Below are 22,269 nucleotides of genomic sequence, written 5' to 3'. Positions count from 1 at the left end.
AGGGTAACAGAGCTAGCTAGTAAGTAATCAGGTTTTCTGAGTCTATCCTAAGCTAGCCACTGCATCAAGAGCTGCCCCTCTCAATAGGTAGTTCATCCTCATCAACTGGAGATAACCTAGGCAGAAATTATGAAATGGAATGCACAGCTTCTAGAGGGCTTTGTTTTGGGTGATGTATGGTGGACTTATAGAATCTAAGCTGGAGGGAACTCGATTTGACAGGATGATTGCATTTTAAAATAGTAGAGATCTTAAAGATCTTGGGGGGGGTTCTTAACTTTTTTTAAAAGCATAGGGTCCCTTAGGCAGTATGAAGCTTATAGATCCTTTCTTAGAATCGTGTTTTAAAATTAATTAAATCCAGAGGATTCTAAAATAAAACAAAGGTTTGTGAAGATAAGGATGTAAGTTCCCATTCAAAATCACAGAAAAGCCAGAGGATGCCTTCCAAGAGGGGAGGGAGAAAGAGAGGGGAAAAAGGGGGAGGTAGGGAGAAGGGAGAGAAGGAGGGAGGAGAGAAAAAGGGAGGGAGAGAGGGGGGAAAGAGGAAGGGAGGGAGAGGGAGAGAGAGAGACACACACACACACACACACACACGTGTGTGTGTGTGTGTGTGTGTGTGTGCGTGTGCGTGCGCGTGTCTTGGGGTCGCTCGAGCAGCAGAGGAAGTTGACAGCCGGTTCCGAAGAGAATCAGGGACTTAGCCCAGTGGCCCCCACGTGGAAGTAGCGTCGCATGATGTATCCTGGATATCAAAGGACAGCAGGAGGAGGCCCTTCGTCTGGTAGCTACAAGAACCGGCTTCTCAGGTCCCAAATTCCTGGGAATCCTAGAGGCTCCATGGGAATTCAATGGCAGACGGAGTAGCTTTCTTTCGCGCTTCTTCGGTTTCATGCCGGGAAGGGTCACTTCCGGTACGCCCCCCCCTCGACGCGCGCGGGGGGGAAAGAACACCGTTTGCAGCGGCCCCGGCGGAAGTGCGCTAAGGCACCAGTGTCGCTGCTTCCGGTCCGGGTAGAGTGGTACTCCTGCTGCAAGGCTCTGTGGTTTGCGGGAGCCGGCTGAGGCTGGAGGATCCCAGAGCTTGGGGGGGGGGAGGAGGGAGAGAGCGAGGTGGAGAGAACGCGCGGACTCCCAGGCTGATTCGGGGTTAGCCCGATGGTGACGCCGGCAACCGATCGCAGACACTGGAGAAAGAGGGAACCCGAACGCGACCAGACTACTGTTTCCAGGGGGGCAGCCTGCACGGGACACCCCCCGCCCCGGTAACGGCCGAGGAGGAGGAGATGGCGCCGGCCAGGGAGCGGCCGTGGCCGAGGCAGTGAGTAGAAGCGAAGCCAAAGGAGCCGGAGCCCCCGCGTGTGAAGAGCAGGAACCGGCACCATGGAAGGGACGAAGCCGAGTTTGCAGCTGGTATACCAGGCTGTGCAGGCGCTCTATCATGACCCGGACCCTAGCGGCAAGGAGCGCGCCTCGTTTTGGCTGGGGGAGCTGCAGCGATCGGTGAGCGGGGCAGACGCCGGGCGAGGGCCCGCAGCGGCGGGTGGGTGGGCGGACCAGCAGCAGTGCCGGGGAGGACGCCTGCCAGGCCCTGACCCGGCAGAGCGGCCGGGCCAGGTGCGGCCGCGGGGCCTCGTGCGGCCCGAGGGGAGGAGCTGCGGCCGCGGGGCGGGGCGCGGCGACCGAGCCGGGACTGGAAGAAGTTTCTTGAGAGAAGGGGCTACCAGAGACTTTGGGTCTTTTCTCCTTCAGGGTCTCTTCGCTTCTCTCGCGCCGTCTCCTTGGCATTGAGCCCCCTGGGAACTCAGGCCTTTCCGGGTTCTCGCTCTTTAGCCTCCAAGGGACCCCCCAATCTTGACTCCCTCAGTCTTTTTGAATTTGAGCCGCAGTCCCACCTCTCTTCCCTGTCCAGCACGCACGCCCACTCCTGAGTTCCTTGTCCTTTCTTTTCACTACGTCCTCATTTTGCTGCCTGTGCTGCTTTTTCATTCAGTTTTACCCGCGCCCCCTCGTTCTCATTTTCATCCATTAATATCTCTGAATATTGCTTAGCTCTTCTGGGTCTTTACATCTCCCAGTTTAACCCTCTTTGTATTCCTTTGCTACCTCCTTGTCATTTTAACACTGCATTGTCATTTAACACTGCACTTTCTCCACTCCCCCTCAACTTTTGCTGCACAGTATCTTTTTCAGAGACGTGAGGAAACTTTTTGATCCTACTGACTTGGATTCCAGAGGCATGATTTATTTTTTTTTAACAAATGTGAAAAGCTTTGAAAATAAAAGATGTTTTATTTTATTTACCTTTCTTTTCTCAAGGACAAATCCTTTTCTCACTTCTATTTACACTCCCATTTCTTCTTTTGCTAGAGTTTTGGTGCCCTGTCCTTTAAAGTTAACTTCTTTGAGCTCAGTGCATATTAGTTGCATATATACTCGGCAGCCTGCAACTTTGCTTTTGAAATAGGGTGGGCAGTTTTTTTTCATATTTCTTTGGATATCTAAGTCTTGGCTTGCATGATTTCAAGTAATTCGATATTTTTATAAGGTTGATGTCATTACTTGATTGTCAAAACACACAATCAGTTTCCGTGGTCTCTAGAGTGAAAGCCTTTTTGTGGTGCTTTGTTTTACGATTTACCAGCAGTTATTTTTGTGAGGTAGGTTCATACCTTCAGTTTATAGGGGGAAATGTTTGGTAGAAATAGGAAAAGTGATTTGTTAATTCAAAGAGCCTTCTCAAGGTGTTTCCCAAGTTGTTTCAGTGGTATGTAATGAACTTCAAGTTTCCTGATAGCACAGTGTGTTTTTTATTCTCTTTAGAATACAAAGCTTGCTTAAATTTCAGTTGTGCCAAGAGACCAGTTTCAAGAAGAAACTCTCCCACCCCTTTTATTTGTAGAACATAATTTTTTTTCTTCACAATCTTTAACTCACCATACAGTTGTAATTCCAGGGATCTGTGCCAATGGGTCTTGTTGACAAGTTCAATATGAGGCTATAGTTAATCATCTCTGTAAGCAGTACAATTTAGTTGAACACATTCTGGGATAGAATGCTTTCCTTATGATGCATATATCAACAGTCTTCTCTTTTCTCCCATTCACTTTTAGAAACAATGTACTGAAGAGATTTTTTTCATATAACAGACAGTTGTAATTGATATCTTGGAAATTTCCTAAAGGAATAAAAAACTATATTTTTCTGTTTTGAAGGCTGTAGGAACCTGTTATATGGCAAGGCTCATTTAAACAGTGGGAAAGGATTGTCTTAATCTAACTCGGCTAACTTAAACTCTAGAGGGAAGCATTGGATGAAAAGTCACTCTTTCCTAGGATATATAGAATATCCTGCCAAGTTGTTGAAGACAGTAATTTAAATCAAGAGGAGGGGAGATGTATTTTATAGACAGCAAAGCTATACTTTGACTGAATGAAGAGCAGGTCTGGTTGCTGTACTATGCACCATGGCAGCAGATGAGCCAGGATAACCTTGGGACAATGATAATTGATTTGGCCTAGATTCTTGGGAATTTTTTTCTCATAACAGATGAAGTAGGCTGTGGCATATGTACCCTAGTACTTTTCCTGTTTGGAATTCCCGTTTCTCTGAAGTTCTTCTGAAACATCAGGATTTTCTTTCCTTGAGCCATTGCAGTCACTGTTTTGACTGGGTGTTTTATCTTGAAGGGTAGGCATTTATTTGGTCTGATGCTGGCATTATGCTGAAGGTTGAAGATAATGGAGTCCAAAAAAAAAAAGAGGAAGTTTTTGCCTTTAAGAAGCTTACAGTCTTTTGGAGAAGACAACATGTGTGCCCTTAAGTAGATATAAAATGCATTTGAAATAAATACAAAGCAGTGGCAGTATGTTTCTGGGTGAAGGCATGGGCAACTTTAGGGAATCAGGATAGACTTGATGTTGGAAGAGGCATATGAGCTGAGTTAAGAAGGAAGCTAGAGATTTATCAGCTACTAGGCAGAGATAAAGAGGTTTAGACAGTGTGAAAAGGCATGGTGAAAGGAGGTAGAATGTTATGTGTGAGAGAACAGCAAGTAGGCTAGTTTGGATGTATGAAGTGTGAAAAACAAGTTATAAGAAGACTGGAAAGGTGAAGTAGAATATCCTAGCTAAGGATTTCCAATGCTAAAATTTGATTTTAGAGAGAATAATGAGCCTGCCCGAACTTTTTGAGCAGGGCAGTGACATGGTTAGACATGTACTTTATGAATATCATTTTAGCAGCTTTAAGGAGTATGATTTGGAAAGTGGAGACACTTGAAGATAGGAGATAGATTAGGATACTCTGGAAACCGAACAGGTGAAAGTGACTTAGTCCTGAACTAGACTAGGGGTTCTACACATGGACAGATGACAAATTTTTGAAAATGTAAAGCTTATTTAAAAGGAGGAGGGAATTTCTCCTAGAATGACTTCTATTAATACAAGTTTAGGGAAGTTAAAAAAGTTTTGCATTTTGAATGAAGTTGCCACATTTCTAGTTGAATTCTTCATAAGAACTAATATTTATATGGTGCTTTTAAGGTTTGCAAAGAGCTTTACATATATTAGTCTTTTTTTTGGATCCTTGCCACAATCCTTCAAAATAGGTGCTATTGTTCTCATTTTGTAAATGAGGCAACTGACAGTGGTTTAAGTGCCTCATCCAGGGTTACATACCTAATAAAGGGTCTAAGGCAGGATTTGAACCCTGTTTTTCCTGGCTCTAGGCCCTGCACTCTATATCCAGCTGCCTCTTTACTGTGCACGCTATTGTTTTACACTTGAGCTATAAAGATATAGCAACTGTTGCTCCAATGGATAGAGTACTAGGCCTGGAGTCAGGAAGCCCTGAGTTCCTGCTTCAGATACTTGCTGTATGACCCTGGGCAAGTCACTTAACCTATGTTTGCTTTAGTTTCCTTATCTGTAAAATGGAGATAATAATAGCATATACCTTATAGGGTTGCTGTGATCATCAAATGAGTTAATATTTATAAAAAGCACTTAACATGATGTCTGGCACATGGTAGGTGCTATAGGAATGCTTATTTCCTTCTCCCTTTTACGGATGGAAGCCCTTGCTTTCAAGAAATTTATAATCTACTATAGGAAGAATAAAAATACATCCTTGTTTTTGGTTCCTATAGAATTGTATCAGTTCAGGCTAGTTTAATTGATTATGATTTTTATTGCATTATGGTCTGAAAAATTGCATTTATTATTTCTGCTTTCCTACATTTGTTTGTAATGTTAGTTTTGAGCTAGAAGGAAATCTGGAATCTTTATAATAAAAGCTAATATATTTATTTTATTAATTTATCTAAACTATCAGGTCCAGGTTCTTTGTTTTATAAATGAGGAAAATGACTAAAATTTAGGTAAATATTCTTCATAGCTGGGGCTATGGACAAGAGATTATGCTTTTACTGATGACTAATAAACTATTGACTCTAGTCAAGAATGGAAATTGCTCTTCCTGATTAAGTCCATCAGTCTTCCTCTTAAGTGAAGATTATTGTAATAGCTAATATGCCTTCTATTTGTCATCTGCATTTGTGGGAGAGCAAAAAAATGAGAAGCAAATTTTATGGTATAGTCAATTATTGAGCTATGTGAAAGTTTAAAAAAACCCAGCTTACTGCTTTGATTACTTGATTGTATCTTCTTGGGTTGTAATCACTACTAAGCTATAACCAGATTTGGGATAGTTACAGATTGCCTTTTTGATTGAATGGTGAATAGTATAGTTTAGTCCACTGTGATGCTGAAAATTTATAGACCAGCATAGTAGAAAAATTTCTGGATTTCAGAATCAGAATTTTTGTGCTGGATCTGAAATTGGAGGGTTTGGGGTCTGGCTTGTTGCTTACAGCCTTTCTGACCTTAGGCAAGTCACTTGAAGTCTCTAGGTTCCCTCTACAAAATAAGAGATGTCATATCCAAATAGAAATGGGGCCATATGCTAACTAAAGGTACATAAGGGTTTCTGCAGGTGTGTATTGACTAGAAAACTACATATTAACATCATCTGTATTTTATTGTAAATTTTTATATGTTTTATTAAATATTTCCTAATTGCATAATCTTGTTGAAGTGGCACTTGCATTGTTGCTTTGTGAATATTTGACACCACTGGACTAGATGATATCTAAGGCCCTTTCTAGCTAAATCTATGATCCTCTATTCTTTCCTGATATGTAACTTTAATGATGGGACTGGTATACAGAAATGATATAAAGTACCAATATGATTCCTCTTTCTAGTAGAGTTATCGTTTCTGGTTTGTCTAAACTTTGTTTGAAAATTTTTAGGCTAACATAAGCTTAATGTTTTATTTAAGTTGATTTGACCCATTCTCTTTGCACCCTCTATTTTGCTGTTCTCTTCTGGTATCTATTCCCCAAAGAAAATATGAATTCTTGTTTTTGAACTTGAATAAATAGCCCAGTGTTTTAAATAATAATTCTACAATGGTCTTCAAAATTTGAAAAACTTGTGCTTAAGGCATCTGATTTTCCAAGAACCCAACATATTAAGGAAGTCCACCTTCTTAGTGATAGGAATCATAGAATTTTAGAGTAGAAAGAAATTGAGATATTCTTTTGGTTTACATGTCCAAAAAATTATTCCAGTTAAGTGGGGATAGGGACAAGTGGTTGAGAGAGAGAATCTTATATTATTCTGACCAATTTGCCAGAAGTCCTTAAATTGGCACTCAGTTTACATAATATGAAATGGATTCAAGCTATGCATTTCCTATTTTAAAGCAAATCTGTTGGTAGTAATTGCTTGGTTCTTTTGAGCGAGTTTCTGAATACAGGTTTGGTCCAGAGCCCTTGTTTAAAAAGAACTCTTGAAGAGTATCTCCTTGTGGGAAACCTACATCTTTAAGACTGAGCCAGAACTGGATTGACATCCCCTTTCCCACTTGTTAGGGCCTAACAGACCAAAAAACTCAAGTTAACAAATATTTATCAAGCACTTAGGATGAGCAGAACTTCAGAGCTAAGAGCTGTAAATACAAATATGGCAGAAAGTCTTTGCTCTTTGGGAATTTACATTCTAATGGGTGGAACTCTATTCCTAGGGGAGCTTTGGGAGCTAAAAAGTTGCAAGTAGCCCAAGGTGAGCCAGAGCATTTGTAGAGAAAGTCTGGGAAAGTCAGGAATTCAGCTTGGAGAGCAAAGGAATCTTACCAAAGGAACTTGTAATTTTGTTGAACTCTAGGGAGAGCAGTCAGTCTTCTCCCTCATTCTCTGTGATTTGTTACTTTGAGATAAAGATGGGACATAGTGGAACTTATAGTCTTTTTTAGAATTTTTTTATTTGAATTAATTTATTTAGTCAATTTAGAACATTATGCCTTGGTTACAATAATCACATTCTTTCCCTCCCTCCCCTCCACTCACCCTTCCCACAGCCCACACGCAATTTCATTGGGTATTACTTGAGTCTTTGATCAGAACCTATTTCCATGTTATTGGTGTTTGCATTAGGATAGTTCATTTACTTACAGTCTTTTTTGAGCATGGTTTAGACTTATTATTACCTGGTGTATGTTGTCTAGGGTGTAGATGGTTTAGAAGAACATGTTTAACCATGGAATCTCTTTTTATGTGTTATTTAAAATTATGAGCCCAGAATTAGACAAGATGCTTTAAAAAATATATATATATATATATATATATTGCCCCCAGAGCAAGTAATTCTGCTTTTTTCCCTGTAGCCCCTCTCTAATTGTTATTGAAAATGCTGCCAACATGAAAGTTGTCTGTTCTGCTTAAGTAAATGAACCATTTTGCTTCCAGAAGAGTTTAGTTTTCTCTTTTGGAGTATCAATATTATACAAATTCGAATCTTACTTTTTGGGGTCTTTGTTATTTTTTTCCTGAATTCTTTAATGTGATTTATCCAATGGTGTGTATTTTGGCCTTCTTCCATTTTATTGTGGTCACTGGGTTTCAGGCTATCTGACAATGAATTATATTGGAACACATGCTTTTTTAGCTTGTACTGGTCACTCTATGAGTTTCTCAGATTGTCTGATAACATTCAAAAGAAATCTCTTCAATCTTCCTTCACTGTCAAAAACCCTCCCTAACACCTAAAATACTGTCACTACAAAGTCTTTTGTGGAAAGACTGGCAATTTATCCATATAATTACTATTGTCACAGTGGCACAAATGTCAGGGCTAGCAAGAAAATTGACCAACTTGAAAAGATTCCCTTTTCAATTTCAGGTAAATAAAACTTGTTCTTTTTTGCTTGTCTCTTGAGAATTCCCCCCTCCCCCCAATTTGGGAGATTTTACTTTTCCTAACTTGAGATCACTTTGTTTCACTTAATTGAATTGAATTGGAGATACTTGAAAAGTTGTCCTCTCTGAAAGTCACATTCATTGTTTTTCATTATTCTTTCACTTAGTATTAGGAATTATTTGTTTTGTAGATGCATGGTACAGGCATACCTTATTTTATTGCACTTCATTTTATTGTGCTTCCAACATTGTATTTTTTTTACAAATTGAAGGTTTGTGGCAGCCCTTCATTGAGCAAGTCTGTCAGGGCCATTGTTCCAGCAGCATGTGCTCACATTGTGTCTCTGTCACATTTTGATAATTCTAGCAATATTTTATACTTCCATTATTATTGTATCTGTTGTGGTGATCTTTGATCAGTGATCCTTGGTGTTACTATTCTAACTGTTTTGGTGCTCCTTGAAGATGACAAATCACACCCATAGAAGAATGGCAACTTAATTGATAAATTTTGTGTCTGTTTTCACAGCTCCAATGATTGGCCATTCCCAGACTCTTTCTCTCTCTCTCATCTATTTCCTGAGGCACAACATTATTGAAATTTCTCCAGTTAATAATTCTACAAAGGATTCTAAATGTTAAAGTGAAAAGAAGGCTCAATTGGATGTGGCAAACTTCATTCTTGTCTTATTTTAAGAAATTATCACAACACCCTTACCTTCATTCAGCAACTTTCACCTTGATCAGTTAGTAGCCACCAACACTGAGCCAAGACTCTTCACCAGCAAAAAGATTATGACTGATTGAAGGCTTAGATGATGATTAGCATTAAGTAATAATGTATTTTAAATTAAATTATGCCCTATTTTTTAGACATAATATGATTGCACAGTAGTGCAGCATAGTGTAAACATAACTTTTATATACATTGGGAAACCAAAAATCTCATGTAATTCACTTTATGACAATGTTCTAGAACTGAACCTGCACTATCTTTTGAGGTATGCCTATGTGTATGATGCAGGTTCTTCAGAAAACAAATGAATAGTTGGAAAGTTTTTACTATTCTATACCCAAGTCTGAAAGAGTTTTTTATTGGATTTATTTACTTGGGAAATTATTTATTTCTACTTTCCCTTCTTGAATTTTCATGTGTATATTTATGTTTATCTTTTGAAACATGTATCATTGTGCTTAATAAATGCCTTTTTGATTGGGTTTGCCATCCCCAGAAAAGTGTTTTAACTAATTAGAGTGTACATGTAGGATAAATGAGCAATGCTCATCCCAGTTTTGGGCAGGTTCTTGGCTACTATTAGATGTGTGCTTGTATTTTTGAGGGAATGATTGTGATATCACTAAAGTTAGCAGTTTTTAAGAGCTATTGACAGTTTCAAAGTTGTGATGAGTTATATAATAACAGTCTACTTTTTAAGAAGAAAGAAATTGGGGGGTGCTTAAGGAATTTGGACTAAGACTGTTAGTGAAAGAGTTCTGTGTAGCCTGCTGTATATTCATGGGAGTACACCTTTGCTGTACCCCCATGTAAAGGCTTCTTTGCTGCTTTTGTGAAATAGGAGTTGGAATTAGGTGATTAAATGGCAAATGTTCTCTTGTTGCAGCCCCTTTGAAATGTGCTGCTAGTGGGAGCTGCAGCTTCCTCCTGTTGACTCTGAGCCCCAGGCTTCCCTTGAGATGGTCCCTTCTGAAATGTGGAGCTTAGTCCAAGCCTGGCATCTGTGGCTCTAAAGTCCTATGAAGTGTAAGTGCTTTATTCTTTCCTTGTAAAGAACCCCCCCACCCCTTTTTTAAAAAGTAGTTTTAGTGAAAGGGAAAAGAGAACAATGGACTTAGTGAAGAAGTATATCAGGATATGGTGTATTTTTACTGATATCATGGTTTCCTTAATTTAGTGACAAGAATTTTTGCTTTGTTTTTGTGACTGGAGTCAGGAGAAAGCATTGAATTTGGAGCCAAAGGACTTGGGTTCAGATCCTAGAACTGTCCCTTACTACTTGTATGACCTTGGGCAAGTCACTTAACCTCTTGGGCCTCATTTTCCTCATCTTAAGAATGAACAGATTGGTGGACTAGATGATCTGAAGCCCTTTCCAACCCCTAATCTGTGATTCTCCAATTAAATCTTGCCCATCTAGTGAGAAACAGCAATCTGTTATTAAAGCCTTATAATCCCTGGTTTTGCACTGCTTTTGAAAATCTGTGGTGACTACAAAAAGACAAATCTGTAACTCAATCTATCATTTACTTTCAGTTTCCTCACCCTTTAAAATTGGGAAAACAATTATCAGAGAACTTGCCTTACTGGGTTTTTGTTATCTTATGATTTTATCTGTATTGGGAACTACCAGTGAATAAACTCCCTCTACTAGTGCAAATTGGCTTCTCTTTTGCAATTTATAGTCTTAAATCTGAGAAAGGATTGAATCCAGATTTTCCCCATTCTGAGGCTAGTGGTCTAGTCACTATACAAATGACTCTTGATTGACTTTAGCAGCCTGTAGCTTCTACATTGTCCCTGATTCCTTTGGAGGATGTGTTTTCCCATTCTTATTCCAAAATTATGATAACCAAAGAGAACTGGGTAAGAGCAGCAGGATAGGCCACTTGAAGGATGCACAAAGTTTCAAATCATAATATATCCTGTTCTTGTTTTATATGGTCTTATCTATCAGGCATGGAATCAAGAATTTTGAAAAATATATAGCACTCATGACAACAGCCTTAGAGTTTATATAGCTACAGTTCATATTTTGTGTATGTTCTTAAATTTATAACCAGAATACAGTGAACTTTTAGATGATATGAATTTCTCAGTGGTTGATTTCTTGAAAGCAATTTTATTTACTTTGATTTAGAGGTCTCATTGCTAGGCATGTACTCTAAGGAGATCAAAGCTAGAAAGTAAAGTTCTGTATTCACCCAAATATTCATAATGGAACTTTTTGAGATAACAAGTAGAAACCCTCCATTTTGGGAATAGCCAAACAAATTATGGCATGTAGATGTAGGAGTATTACCTATCAAAGAATAAGGAATATGAATAATTTAGAGAAACATAGAAATATTTTATTGAACTTTTGTGAAATAGTTAGAAACAGAAAAATAATATATTCAATGACTATGGTAATGTAGATGGAGAAAGAAGATTTTTGTTTGTTTGGTAAAGAGATTTTATGTTACCAATTACATGTAATAGCATTTTTCCACACAAGTTTTCTGAAGTTATGTGATCCATATTGTTTCCCTTCCAACTATCCCTCTCCCTTCCTGGAGCTGGGAAGCATTTGGGGTTATACCTGTATTTTCATGCAAAACATATTTCCATATTGTTAATTTTTGAAAGAGAATATTTTAAAAGCAAAAACCTACAATTAAAACCTAAATTATAGTGAAAAGTTGTATGCTTTGATCTATATTCTGACTTCAACAATAGAAAGAATTTATTTGGAGGGGAGAACTGAGAGGAAAAATAAGGAGACAAGCAAACATAAAAGTAACATCAGTTAAAGTTTTGCAAATTTGAACTTACACTGGAAAATGTCTCCTCATTTGTTTTTGTAGAGTTGTACTTAGCTGATCTTTTTTACACTTAAATTCTAAGCCTCCTTTTAGAACATAAGCTTCATAGGGCAGGGACTGTTTTTGCTTTTCTTTGTATCTCTAGTGTCTAACATTGTGCTTGGCATATATTTAGTATGGGATAGATGCTTGTTGACTCACTGAAATTCTGCTCTGCTAGTTGCATCCTTTGTTTGAGTCATTAATCTTGTGGTTTTCAGATTTCCTAGGGACAAAAGGCCAAGGGAAAGGATCAGTGTCTGGGCAATAAGAAGTGTACAGAGTGCCAAGATAAAATGGCACATGGCATTTTATTTTGTGGTATCAGCAACTTGTTACCAGTTCAAAACTTATCAAAATTTAAAATTGTCAGTGAGTACTTAGTCTTTTTTCAGTACTGTGCTATGATGGTAGACTTAAAAAAAGAACATTTCAATTGAATAGAACAGTTTAGGTAAGAGTAGGATGTTTGGATAAAATGTGTTCAGAACCAGTTTATCTTGCTTGGTGATCTTTCTTGGAGACTTAATGTGTCTAGTTTTGCACAATGTAACAGGTGCTCAAAAATGTTAATCAGAAATTGTTATTGATAAGAGAAATACAAATCAAAACTCTGAAATAGCACCTAACACCTATCAGATTGGCTAAAATGATAAAAGTGCAAATTGACAAATTTGGACATGTGGAAAAATGGGAACCTTATATACTGTTGATACAAATGTGAACTAATATAAGCTCTTTTAAAAAAAAACCCTCATATTTTCTGTCTTAGAATCAATCCTAAATATCTTCTGTCTCTTAAGTCTGACTCTATCTACTGAGCCATCTAGCTGCCCCTGGGTATGTACAGTTTTATAACTCTGGGCATAATTCCAGATTGCTCTCCAAAATGATTGAATTAGGATCAGCTGATCAGAGAGCCAGGCCTGGAGTTGGGAGGTCTAGGGTTCAAATTTGGCAGAGGATTCCTAGCCATGTGACCCTGGGCAAGTCACTTAACCCCCATTGCCTAACCCTTACCTCTCTTCTGCTTTAGAACCAATACACAGATTCTGAGACAGAAGGTTGGGATTAGTCCTCCCCTCCCCCCCATTCAAATCAGTGTATATCCTTAGACCCATCAATACCATGGTTAGGTCTGTTCTGAAGATGATCAGGGGAAAAGGAAAAGAACTTATATGTTCCAAAATTTTTATAGCAGCCCCCAGTTGTGGCAAAGAACTGGAAATTGAGGATATGCTCATCAATTGGGGAATGGCTAAACGGTATATAATTGTGGTGTAATGCATATAATTGTGATTGAATTCTGCTGCTTGTGAATGCATTGTGGGAAGATGGTGGAGTAGTAGGGCATGAAATTTCTTTGATCTCCTTTTGCTCTCCACAAACAACCAAAAATAACTCCACAGAATCAGTACTAAAAGTGGCAAAAAGAGACAGGAGTTGGGAGTGAAGCTGAACAGTTAGGGAAAACTAAGGAGAAACATTTCAAACTTCCCTGGCCTCAGTTCCACCACCTTAGGCCCTGAGGGCAGGAACAGAGAAGAAATCAACAAAGCCCAATGGGGGTATTGGCAACCTCCTCCACTCCAGAGATGCATCCCCCCCCCACTCCCCAAACTTGTAATTGAAGGAGTGGATACCACCAATTCTCTTAAGGACAGGAACTCAAACCTTGCTACTAATGAGTGATGGACACAGGAAGCCTGAGGAACACGGACTACACTTGCTCCATTAGTTTGGTCACTTCTGGGAGAGTGGAGTTTCTGGCTGCTGCCACAGTGGGAGGTGGACTTTCTGCTTGCAATTGTAGAGGCAGTTAGAGTGTCTGAAGTCAATCATGGATTAGGGTTTGAGCAGGGTGAACCTGGAATACTTATCTGACCCTGGACTATAAAACCACAATAACTGAATAGGACACAGGAAAAAAACAAACATAGTTACAAAAAAAAAATCTGAAGTAAACCTAAGGTAATATATTCCAACACACTAGGAACTGTGGGACTCCAGCAGTTTCATCTATTCCTGGGGGAAAACCCAGAAATCAGTAGAAAATTTGGTCTATAAGAAACATAAAAAAGGTAATGAAAGACTAATCAGAAGCAACCCAAAAAGATCAAATTGTTTGATCCTGGTATGGAAAAATGTCATCCAGGACCCCTGGGAAAGGCATCATTGCCTGAGTATTTTGAAGGGGTATGTATGGATGGAAGATTAGAGGTTGAGGAAATGTGATGTAATGAGCCAAGATAGTAGTAGAGTAGTTCTGGAGGGGGCAGGTTGGAATGACTATCTCATATGGAGGAGGAATAAGTGGAGATAGTACTACAGAGAAGGGGACAAAGAGGTGGAGGGCTAGTAGTACTAGAACCCTACTCTCATCAGACCTGGGATAAAGAGAGAACAACATACATAGAAGGGCAAAATTTTTCTTAAATACAGAGAAATAGGAGGGAAGGTAGGTGGGATAAGGAAAGGATTGGGAGTCCCCTTTGGAGACTGAGGGAATAAGAGAAGGAAGGGGGGTGTTAAGAGAAAGGAGAACAAGGGGATAAGAAAAGGGAGGGAAGGAAGGATAGGTGGGATAAATTATATAAGGGGACTTACCTTAGGAGGAAAAGTTGGAGGGATAAGGAAAGGAGGATAAAATAATTAAAAGGTTAGGGTGAAAGGATAAGGGAGTGACCTTTAGAAAGGTGGACCAATTTGGAATTAGGAGGGAAAAGGGAGAGGATAAGGGAAGATTTTGGAGAAGGAGTATGAAATTGAGAGGTATTGATCAAAGGAAATTGGACATCTGAGGGGATAGGGCAGAAAAAATAAGAGGGGACAAATAGGAGGAATGGAATAGATGGAAATGCATAAGTAGTAACTATGACATTGGATATAAATGGGAATTCATCCATTAGAAGAAAATGGATAGCAAAAAGGATAAAAAACCAGGACCTGACAATGTATTATTTACAAGAAATACACTGAAAATGAGAGACACATATAGAGTGAAGGTGAGAGGAATATACTATGTCTCAGCTGACCTGAGAAAGCATGATCTCTGACAGAGTTGGAACTAAAGTGGAAGGGATGAACAGAGCAATTGGGGGTTATTATGAATAATGAAACATTTCATATCCTGTATATAGCATCTATATTTTTAAAAGAAAAACTAAATGAGATACAGATAGAAATAGATAACAAAATAGTAGTGTTGGTGGACTTTAATTTTCCCCTTTCAGAATTAGATAATCTAACCAAAAAATTAAAAAGAAGTTGAGATGAATAGAACCATAGATAAGTTAGATATGAAAGTTATCTGGAGAGCCACCTAGTGCCATTCCCCTCCCCCCTTCCCCTGGCATGAGGCTAGTAGTAGATGGAAGCCTGAGCATACACATAATTCAAACATAGTTTCTGGTGGGATAACAATGGTTTAGAAAGCATAGATATTCTGCAAAAATCTTATTTTAAAACTCATCATACTATGATAACCGTGCATTCCTGAGGCTTGTGACATTGGAACAAAAGTTCCACTGGGTAACAGAATGGAAAAAATTGGTTTTGGAAAGGGTATGGTTCTGGCAATAGATTGTGTCTGCTAGTAAGTAATAATAATTCTGGCAATGTATGCTGAGAACCAGACGGATTAAGTTGATCACATTAAATGTTGATAGGATCATGGACAAGCAGGGCTAATGTTACCTGCTAGAGCCAATTGTGAGTTGTTTTTTAGAAAACAAGATGGAAATATACATTGAGCTGTAAAGTTGTACATACTTATTGATGTAGGGATCCCATTACTAGGAATTAGTCTTAAGAGCATTATTGAGAGGGTAAAAAAAAACTGTGTATGTATGAAAATATTTGTGGAAGCTTTGTAATGAAAATAACTGGAAAAACACAAATGCAATGATTGGGAGAAATAGCCAAACGGATTGTGATATTTGAATGTAATAAGTTGTATTATTAGAAATGACAGATATTGGAAATATAAAGAAAATAAGGGAAATACCTGAAGAGATGAAAAGAAAAGAGAAAAAATATTACTGTTCTGTAAGAAATGATGAACAGGTTAATTAAAAAACAAAATAAAACATAGAATGATCTACATAAAATTATGAAGTGAAACAAGCAGAACCAACAGAACATTATTTGCAACGGAAATATTATTTGAAGAATAATTTGTATGTTTATCTTCAAAGGAAGAATTCATAAGGAGGAGCAAACAAAGCATAGTTTTATATCTCTCTATCTTTTTGTCAAATGATGCATTCTCTACTGCTAGGAGCAGGAGTCAGATACCTGAAAGCTTTCATGTACAAATACATTTAATTAAAATTAAAATAAGCATGAATCCTTATCTTTGAATAAAGTTTAATATTTTTATATCCCATTCTTCTCTGGATCATTTTATTTTATTTTATTTTTTTAAAAACCTTACTTTCTGTCTTAGAATCACAGTATATTGGTTCCAAGGCAGAAGAGTGGTAAGGGGCTAGGCAAATGAGGATTAAGTGACTTTCCCAGGATCACACAGTTGGGAAGTGTCCTAGGTCATATGTGAAGCCAAGATTTTCAGTCTCCTGGCCTGGCTCCCAATTAACTATTAAGTTTTTGCAATAGTCTGCTTATTGGAAGGAAACTTTTGCTTTTTCAGAGCTCAGAAAAACTTTGCCTATCCACAGTGGCATGAAATACCATGTATATCATGTTTTACGGCTTTCTTAGAAGTTTCCCCCAAAAGTAAATCTCACCATTGTTCCCCATTTAGGCTTTGAATTCATTAGTCAGTTTTGCTATAACTTAACATATAAATTTACTAAAGAGCATTGCAAGATGCAAAATCACAAAATAAAAAGCACAGAGCTTATGGGGTAAATGTGGTTAGGGACACACAAGGCTCAAAAACTGTCAGTGACTCTAAAAAAAGGGAGGGCAGTAATAAAAAAAGCAGCATATTTCATATATATGTGTGTATATATGTGTATATAAAGCGATTAAGAAATACTACAATAAATATTGGCCATGATATATAAGAAATAAGTCACTCTGTCTTGACAAGAAGTTCTGATATTTCCTTGTACAAGTGGGTATCAGAGTTAGAGTTGCATTGCAGCCTGTGAGTTTTCAAAGTTCTGCACTTTCCTGAGTTTTCTCGTTTTTTACAGAAGAAAAATGACTCAACAAATAGTAATGCAAGTTATGCTTAAAATATCATTTTATATATCAATCATGTTGAAACAAAGTAAAGTTTTTGAAATACTTGTTATATAGCAAAGCTGGTTTTTTAAGGTGAAGACAATTGCTTTACTTCTAGAGTGTTTTGTCTGAAATGTTGCTTTAAAATAAATGAGGGTTTTTTTGTGGTTTACTTATATTCTCTTTCCCTATCATTTTGAATTATGTTAATACATTTCAAATATTTTTAATCTCTTGAAAAAGAAAAAGTAAAAATGTATTAGCTTTTTCAAGGTGCAGGTATTTTGGGGAAAGAGGTCTATTCAGAACTGTGATTTTTTTTTCTTTTTCATGCTTTTCCTGAAAGCCTTTCGTCAAATTAAACTTAAAGATAAGAATCACAGTCAAGCAATAGTGGATTTTCTTGAATGGGATTTGCTTCAAAGCCATTCCTAAACTGATTTAGGAATTAATGGTCATTTTCTTTTTTCTTTTCTGAGTGTGAGGCACTGCATGCATTTGACAAAACATGTATTGAGTAGCCACCATATATGAGACCCTGTGTTAGATGCAGTGGTGGATACAAAGTTAAGCCACAGTGGTAAAAGATCTAGGTCCTGCCATTCAAGGAATTAAACTATTTTAACCACTTTTGTTAAATTTTCACAATGCTTTTTGACTTTGAGTTCAGACATTTTTGTAATGAAAATAATATTCTATCTAACCTTTTGAATCAGAAATATTTTATGATTTAAGTTTTGTATAAGAACATCAAAATTCTTATGCCCTTACAACCAATCTAGTAATCTCTCCCTATAGCATATCTACCATGTGCCCTTTGCAAATGCTGTTCAGGCCTTATTCATGTTTGCCTGGATTGTTATAGTAATCTTTGTTTTAGTTTTCCTGCTTCCATTTTATTCTTTCTCTAATCTTTAATACATCTACCAAAATTAAAATTTCAAAGGCACAGCTCTGACTTGTGGCTCCCCTGTTTAAAAGCCTTAAGTGATCTGTCTTTTCTAAGGGAAAATACAAACCCCTCAGGTTCTTTATAGGTCTCTAGTAGAGGTGGGATATGATGTTCACTGATATCCTTTCCAATTCTCATATTGTGTCATCCTGTTTTTACTCTTAGACTCCTTTATAGTCTTTCAAAGCCTGTGGAACCCCTTCTCCATATAAAGTTTTAAATGCCCAATAGCAGTTATTTAGATTCTAATTCTATTTCTCCTCTTCAGGATCAGAAAAACTGTTTTGTTTTCAAGTCTTTCCTCCCTAGCATTATTGTCTTAACACACCCTTGCCTACTGTATTGTTTCCCTGCTGAATTTAATGTATTTTTACACCAAACTCTGTGTGTGTGTTAAACTCTTTATCCATGTTTAGATTACAAAGGAAAACAATTATATTGAGATAGTTAACAAATTTTTAAAAATTCATGTGCTCTATAATCTGGCTGTAACAATCTGGCTGCAATATATCCTTCTAGGCTTATTTCACATTCTTCCTTTTCACATAGTCTGTTCTTCCAACAAACCTAGGCTTAATAACCATACCTTAAACTTGGCTTTCTATTTCTAGTCCTTACTCATCCTCTACAACTCTGCTTGATAGATCTGTCTTCCTTCAGCCTCATTTCAGACGCCACTACCTTAAAGTTTTCCTGATCTGTCACATCTCAAAGATGTGAGATTCCTGAAGACAAGGACTGTTCTGTTTTTGGGCTTTGTATTCCCATTGCCTAGCATAATGCTTTGCACATGCCAAATGCGTATTAAATGTTTGGTAAATTGAAATAAACATGATTTCTATCATAATTCTGACACAGTTTCATTAGATATACATTAAAGTAGAAAAGATGAAGTTTGGTTGGTTGTTTTCATCCTTTGTACTATACTAGAAGAGGACCAAAATGATACCACTGGTGAAGTCTTTGGACTTATGCATAAATTGGATTTAAATGAGATAGAGTTACACAAAATTGTCACTCACTCACAGACACAGACACAGAAACATACACCTCTTTACCTTCTGTCTTATAATTAATATTGTGTATTGATTCCAAGGCAGAAGACTGGTAAGGGCTGGGCAATGACTTGCTCAGGGTCACACAGCTTGGAAGGGTCTGAGGTCACATTTGAACTCAGGACCTCCTGTCTCTGGGCCTGCTTCTCTATCCATTGAAGCACCTTGCTGCCCCCAAAATATTAGCTATTGATTATGATTATTATTTAGTCTTGGGCAGATTGAACTTCACTCTCTTCTAGAATTTTTAATATCTGTTGGCAGGAAAACAACTGGTGATGATTTGGGATGCAGTGGATGACTTTAGCTTCTTTATTGTCTAGTTTGAGCATTCTACAGTGCCCCTTCTGTTTGGGAGAAGTCTTCATTTGGTTGGGGACACCCCACCTCCCCAACTCATGAAGGGTCAGCCCCAACCTGGTTTAGCCTATCTGTTCGGTATGGTTTACTGGTGTATGGTTGCTGAATATGTTTCTTGGAGCCACAGGTGAGAATTGAGGGGCAGGTGGCCATTAAAAGAAGAAAGCAGGTACTTGTCTTTCTTGAACACTCTGAATTATTATTTATAAATATACATAATTATATAATATGTAAATAAATAAAAATAATAATATATAATTATATATAAAATACAATATATAAAATAGTAGTAGTTTCTCGGTAACCGAGGATGACGATTGTCTTTGTGTGCTTTCATCTGTGATGTAGATGAGTGTGCACAAAAACACTTGTGCATGAAGGAGATTTAAGTGGAAAAGTCGTTGCACAGAGACAGTCCCACTCTCTCAGCATTAGAAGCCTGGGTCCAGTGGCACGAAAAGTTGTTACACCTGGAGACTTCCTCAGCTGCATTAGGTGGCCGTGTTGTCCTTTGTGCTCTAACACGCCCTGAGCACTCCACAGTGCTTCGCTGCGTTGCCCTCTCAGCCGTTGAACCTTCTTATTGGTTTTTTCCACCTGTTCCGGCCGAAGCAGTCTTCACATGCTGGGTGAGCAAAGCCCTGGTTCACCAGGGGTCGACGACCCGATGGCTACCCTCACAAGGTTTAGCCGGCCCATGGAAGCAGTTGCCTGGGGCGTGGCCGCTGCCCCATGCTAGCAGCTACTAGGAGCCAAAAGTGAGAGCTGGGTGTCAGGTGAGGGTCAGGGGTTGCAGAGCTGCCCTAGGAGGGCACGACAAGCCCTCCATACCAGAGAATATATTATATATAAAATATATTTATAATAATATATTAATTTCCTGAATTTAGCAAGTGCTCAGGATATGCCAAACTTTGTACTTATCAGAGATCATTTTTTGTTTCAAAATGAGTTTAATTGCTTAGATGAACATAAACAAGAAAAACAAACTTAACCTCTTATTAAATGGAAATATATTTAGAGAGTAGAAACTCTTATGTTAAATTTTATAGTGTTTGAAATTTTGTCTTTATTTTTTAAATATATTTTAAATATATTTTTACTTAATTCATTAAATATTTGCCAATTATATGTAAACAAATTTAACAATCATTGAAAAAAATTTAGTTTCTAATTCTCTCCCTCTTGCTTCTCTCCCCTCTTTGAGAAGTTAAGCAATTTTATATTATAAATTGTGACCCAAAGTTTCTTTTGGTTGGGAAATATTTTTTTACCTTTTCAGTCATTTTTATAGGTCAAAGTTTTATTGTTCCAAATAGTTTAAGGCATTATTTGTAAAGCATTTAAAAAACATTGGTTTGTGAGCATAAATTCAATTGGAGAGAGATAGAGAGTACTGAATACAGGTACCCACAGTACTGAGGAATCTTGGATTTTGGGTAGGAGTTGAGAATCCATTTAAACTCTTTTTAGTTAGGCTTGCAGCTGTTCTGTAATCTTTTATTTCAGTTTTTTTTTTGGGGGGGGGTCAAAAATCTCTTCTTGGTGTCTGGATCTACACCGCCACTTTTTATTCAAGTAAGCATCAGTAAGATGATTTGGAATGTTTACAACTGAAAGGCTAGCCTTGGTATAAATGGCAATGACAAATATCTGATGGGTCCTTCCTGGAGTAACAGGATTGATGGTGAGGGATCCATTTACAAGTAGCAAGAAAATAGCTTGTTTTAGGAAAACTACTTGACTAAAGCCAACAAGCATTATTAGAACTTTGCCAGGAATGATGCTGGTGCTCAGTTTCATACGTTGACTAAAAGACTTTTCTTCCTGACTTAACAGCTTGGGAAATGGATAATACCTAGACAGTTTGCTAATTTTTAACATTTGGAGTATTTCTAATCTCATCACCAATTGGTATTATCATCAGCTGGCTGAGAGATAGGAGGAGGAAGCTTCTCTTCCTTTCAATCTTAGACTCGACTCCTAGGATATATTACAGATCAGGAATGAATATCTGGCAGTCTTTCTAGCCAGAATGAGATTCCAATTGCAATGCTTCTTGACCATATTTTCAGCTATATTTTCTTTGTTCTTTTCCTTATTTACCTGCCATCTTGATGGAAAGAAAATTCATATATTCCCAGATATATATGTGTATATATATATATATTTTTTTTTTTTGCTAGAAATACATCTGGCACATGACTGAATAAAGTAATATACCTTTAGATCAGCATTTTTTAACATGGGAGGAAGACAAACTGGGATGGGAAAATTTTTTATCTTTTATTTTCACTAAACTAACCAAAATACAGTAATTCTTTCAGTTATTTTAAAACATCACTCTTAGAAAGGGAATATAGGCTTCCCTCCTTGCTACGGCCTCTTTCTGGCTCTGCTCTTTTCTCACCCCAGTGCCGTGGATGTTTTCTGCCTACCTTTTGTTTTTTCTTTTCTTGATTTGATAGTTGTTTTACTCTGTCTCCTTGTTGGTTCTTTCATTCCTGTGTTCATTTTGTGGCAATGTTTAGTCTTGGTCAGAGAGGATTCTTGTGGTGATTGGAGCTGTTCTGGTTCACTCCACTGTCTTGGCTCCACCCCCAGAACCAAGCATTCTTGAGGAATAAGCCAGACCTAAACAAATAATTTGAGGTCACAAAAAAGAAACATGAGATACAAGAGAAGCCCAAAAAGCAATACAGTGATCCAGGACAATCTAGAGGAATTTATGAGAAAGAACTGTGGGAGCAGAAACGCAGAAGAAAAACAAATGATCGATCATGTGGTTCAGTGGGCCTATGATTGGGGTTTTATTTTTTTTCCTGCCTAAGATGACAATCACATATTTTTGAAAAAATATTTTTATTCTG

At 37.8% G+C, this 22,269-nt stretch overlaps 1 protein-coding gene across 2 annotated transcripts in view; it reads left to right on the top strand.

Annotated features, from left to right (window-relative positions):
- The first annotated feature begins 610 nt into the window (after positions 1 to 610).
- The window catches only part of TNPO3 (transportin 3), a 125,750-nt gene continuing 104,091 nt past the window's right edge, over positions 611 to 22,269 (top strand). The window contains exons 1-2 of one of the 2 annotated variants that reach the window (XM_056799690.1): positions 665 to 1,503; positions 9,883 to 10,022. Coding sequence is in view for 1 of the 2 variants with exons in the window: in XM_001366676.4 (XP_001366713.1) it covers positions 1,384 to 1,503 (120 nt within the window). In the remaining variant the exon portion in view is untranslated. Of the gene's footprint in view, positions 1,504 to 9,882; positions 10,023 to 22,269 lie in introns of both variants that reach the window. The other variant, XM_001366676.4, reaches the window with a different exon arrangement.

The sequence above is a fragment of the Monodelphis domestica genome, chromosome 5, assembly GCF_027887165.1.
Source record: "Monodelphis domestica isolate mMonDom1 chromosome 5, mMonDom1.pri, whole genome shotgun sequence".
Lineage (NCBI taxonomy): Eukaryota > Metazoa > Chordata > Mammalia > Didelphimorphia > Didelphidae > Monodelphis > Monodelphis domestica.
Note: the sequence above shows the minus strand (reverse complement) of the source record. Positions and strands in the feature narration are given on the sequence as shown.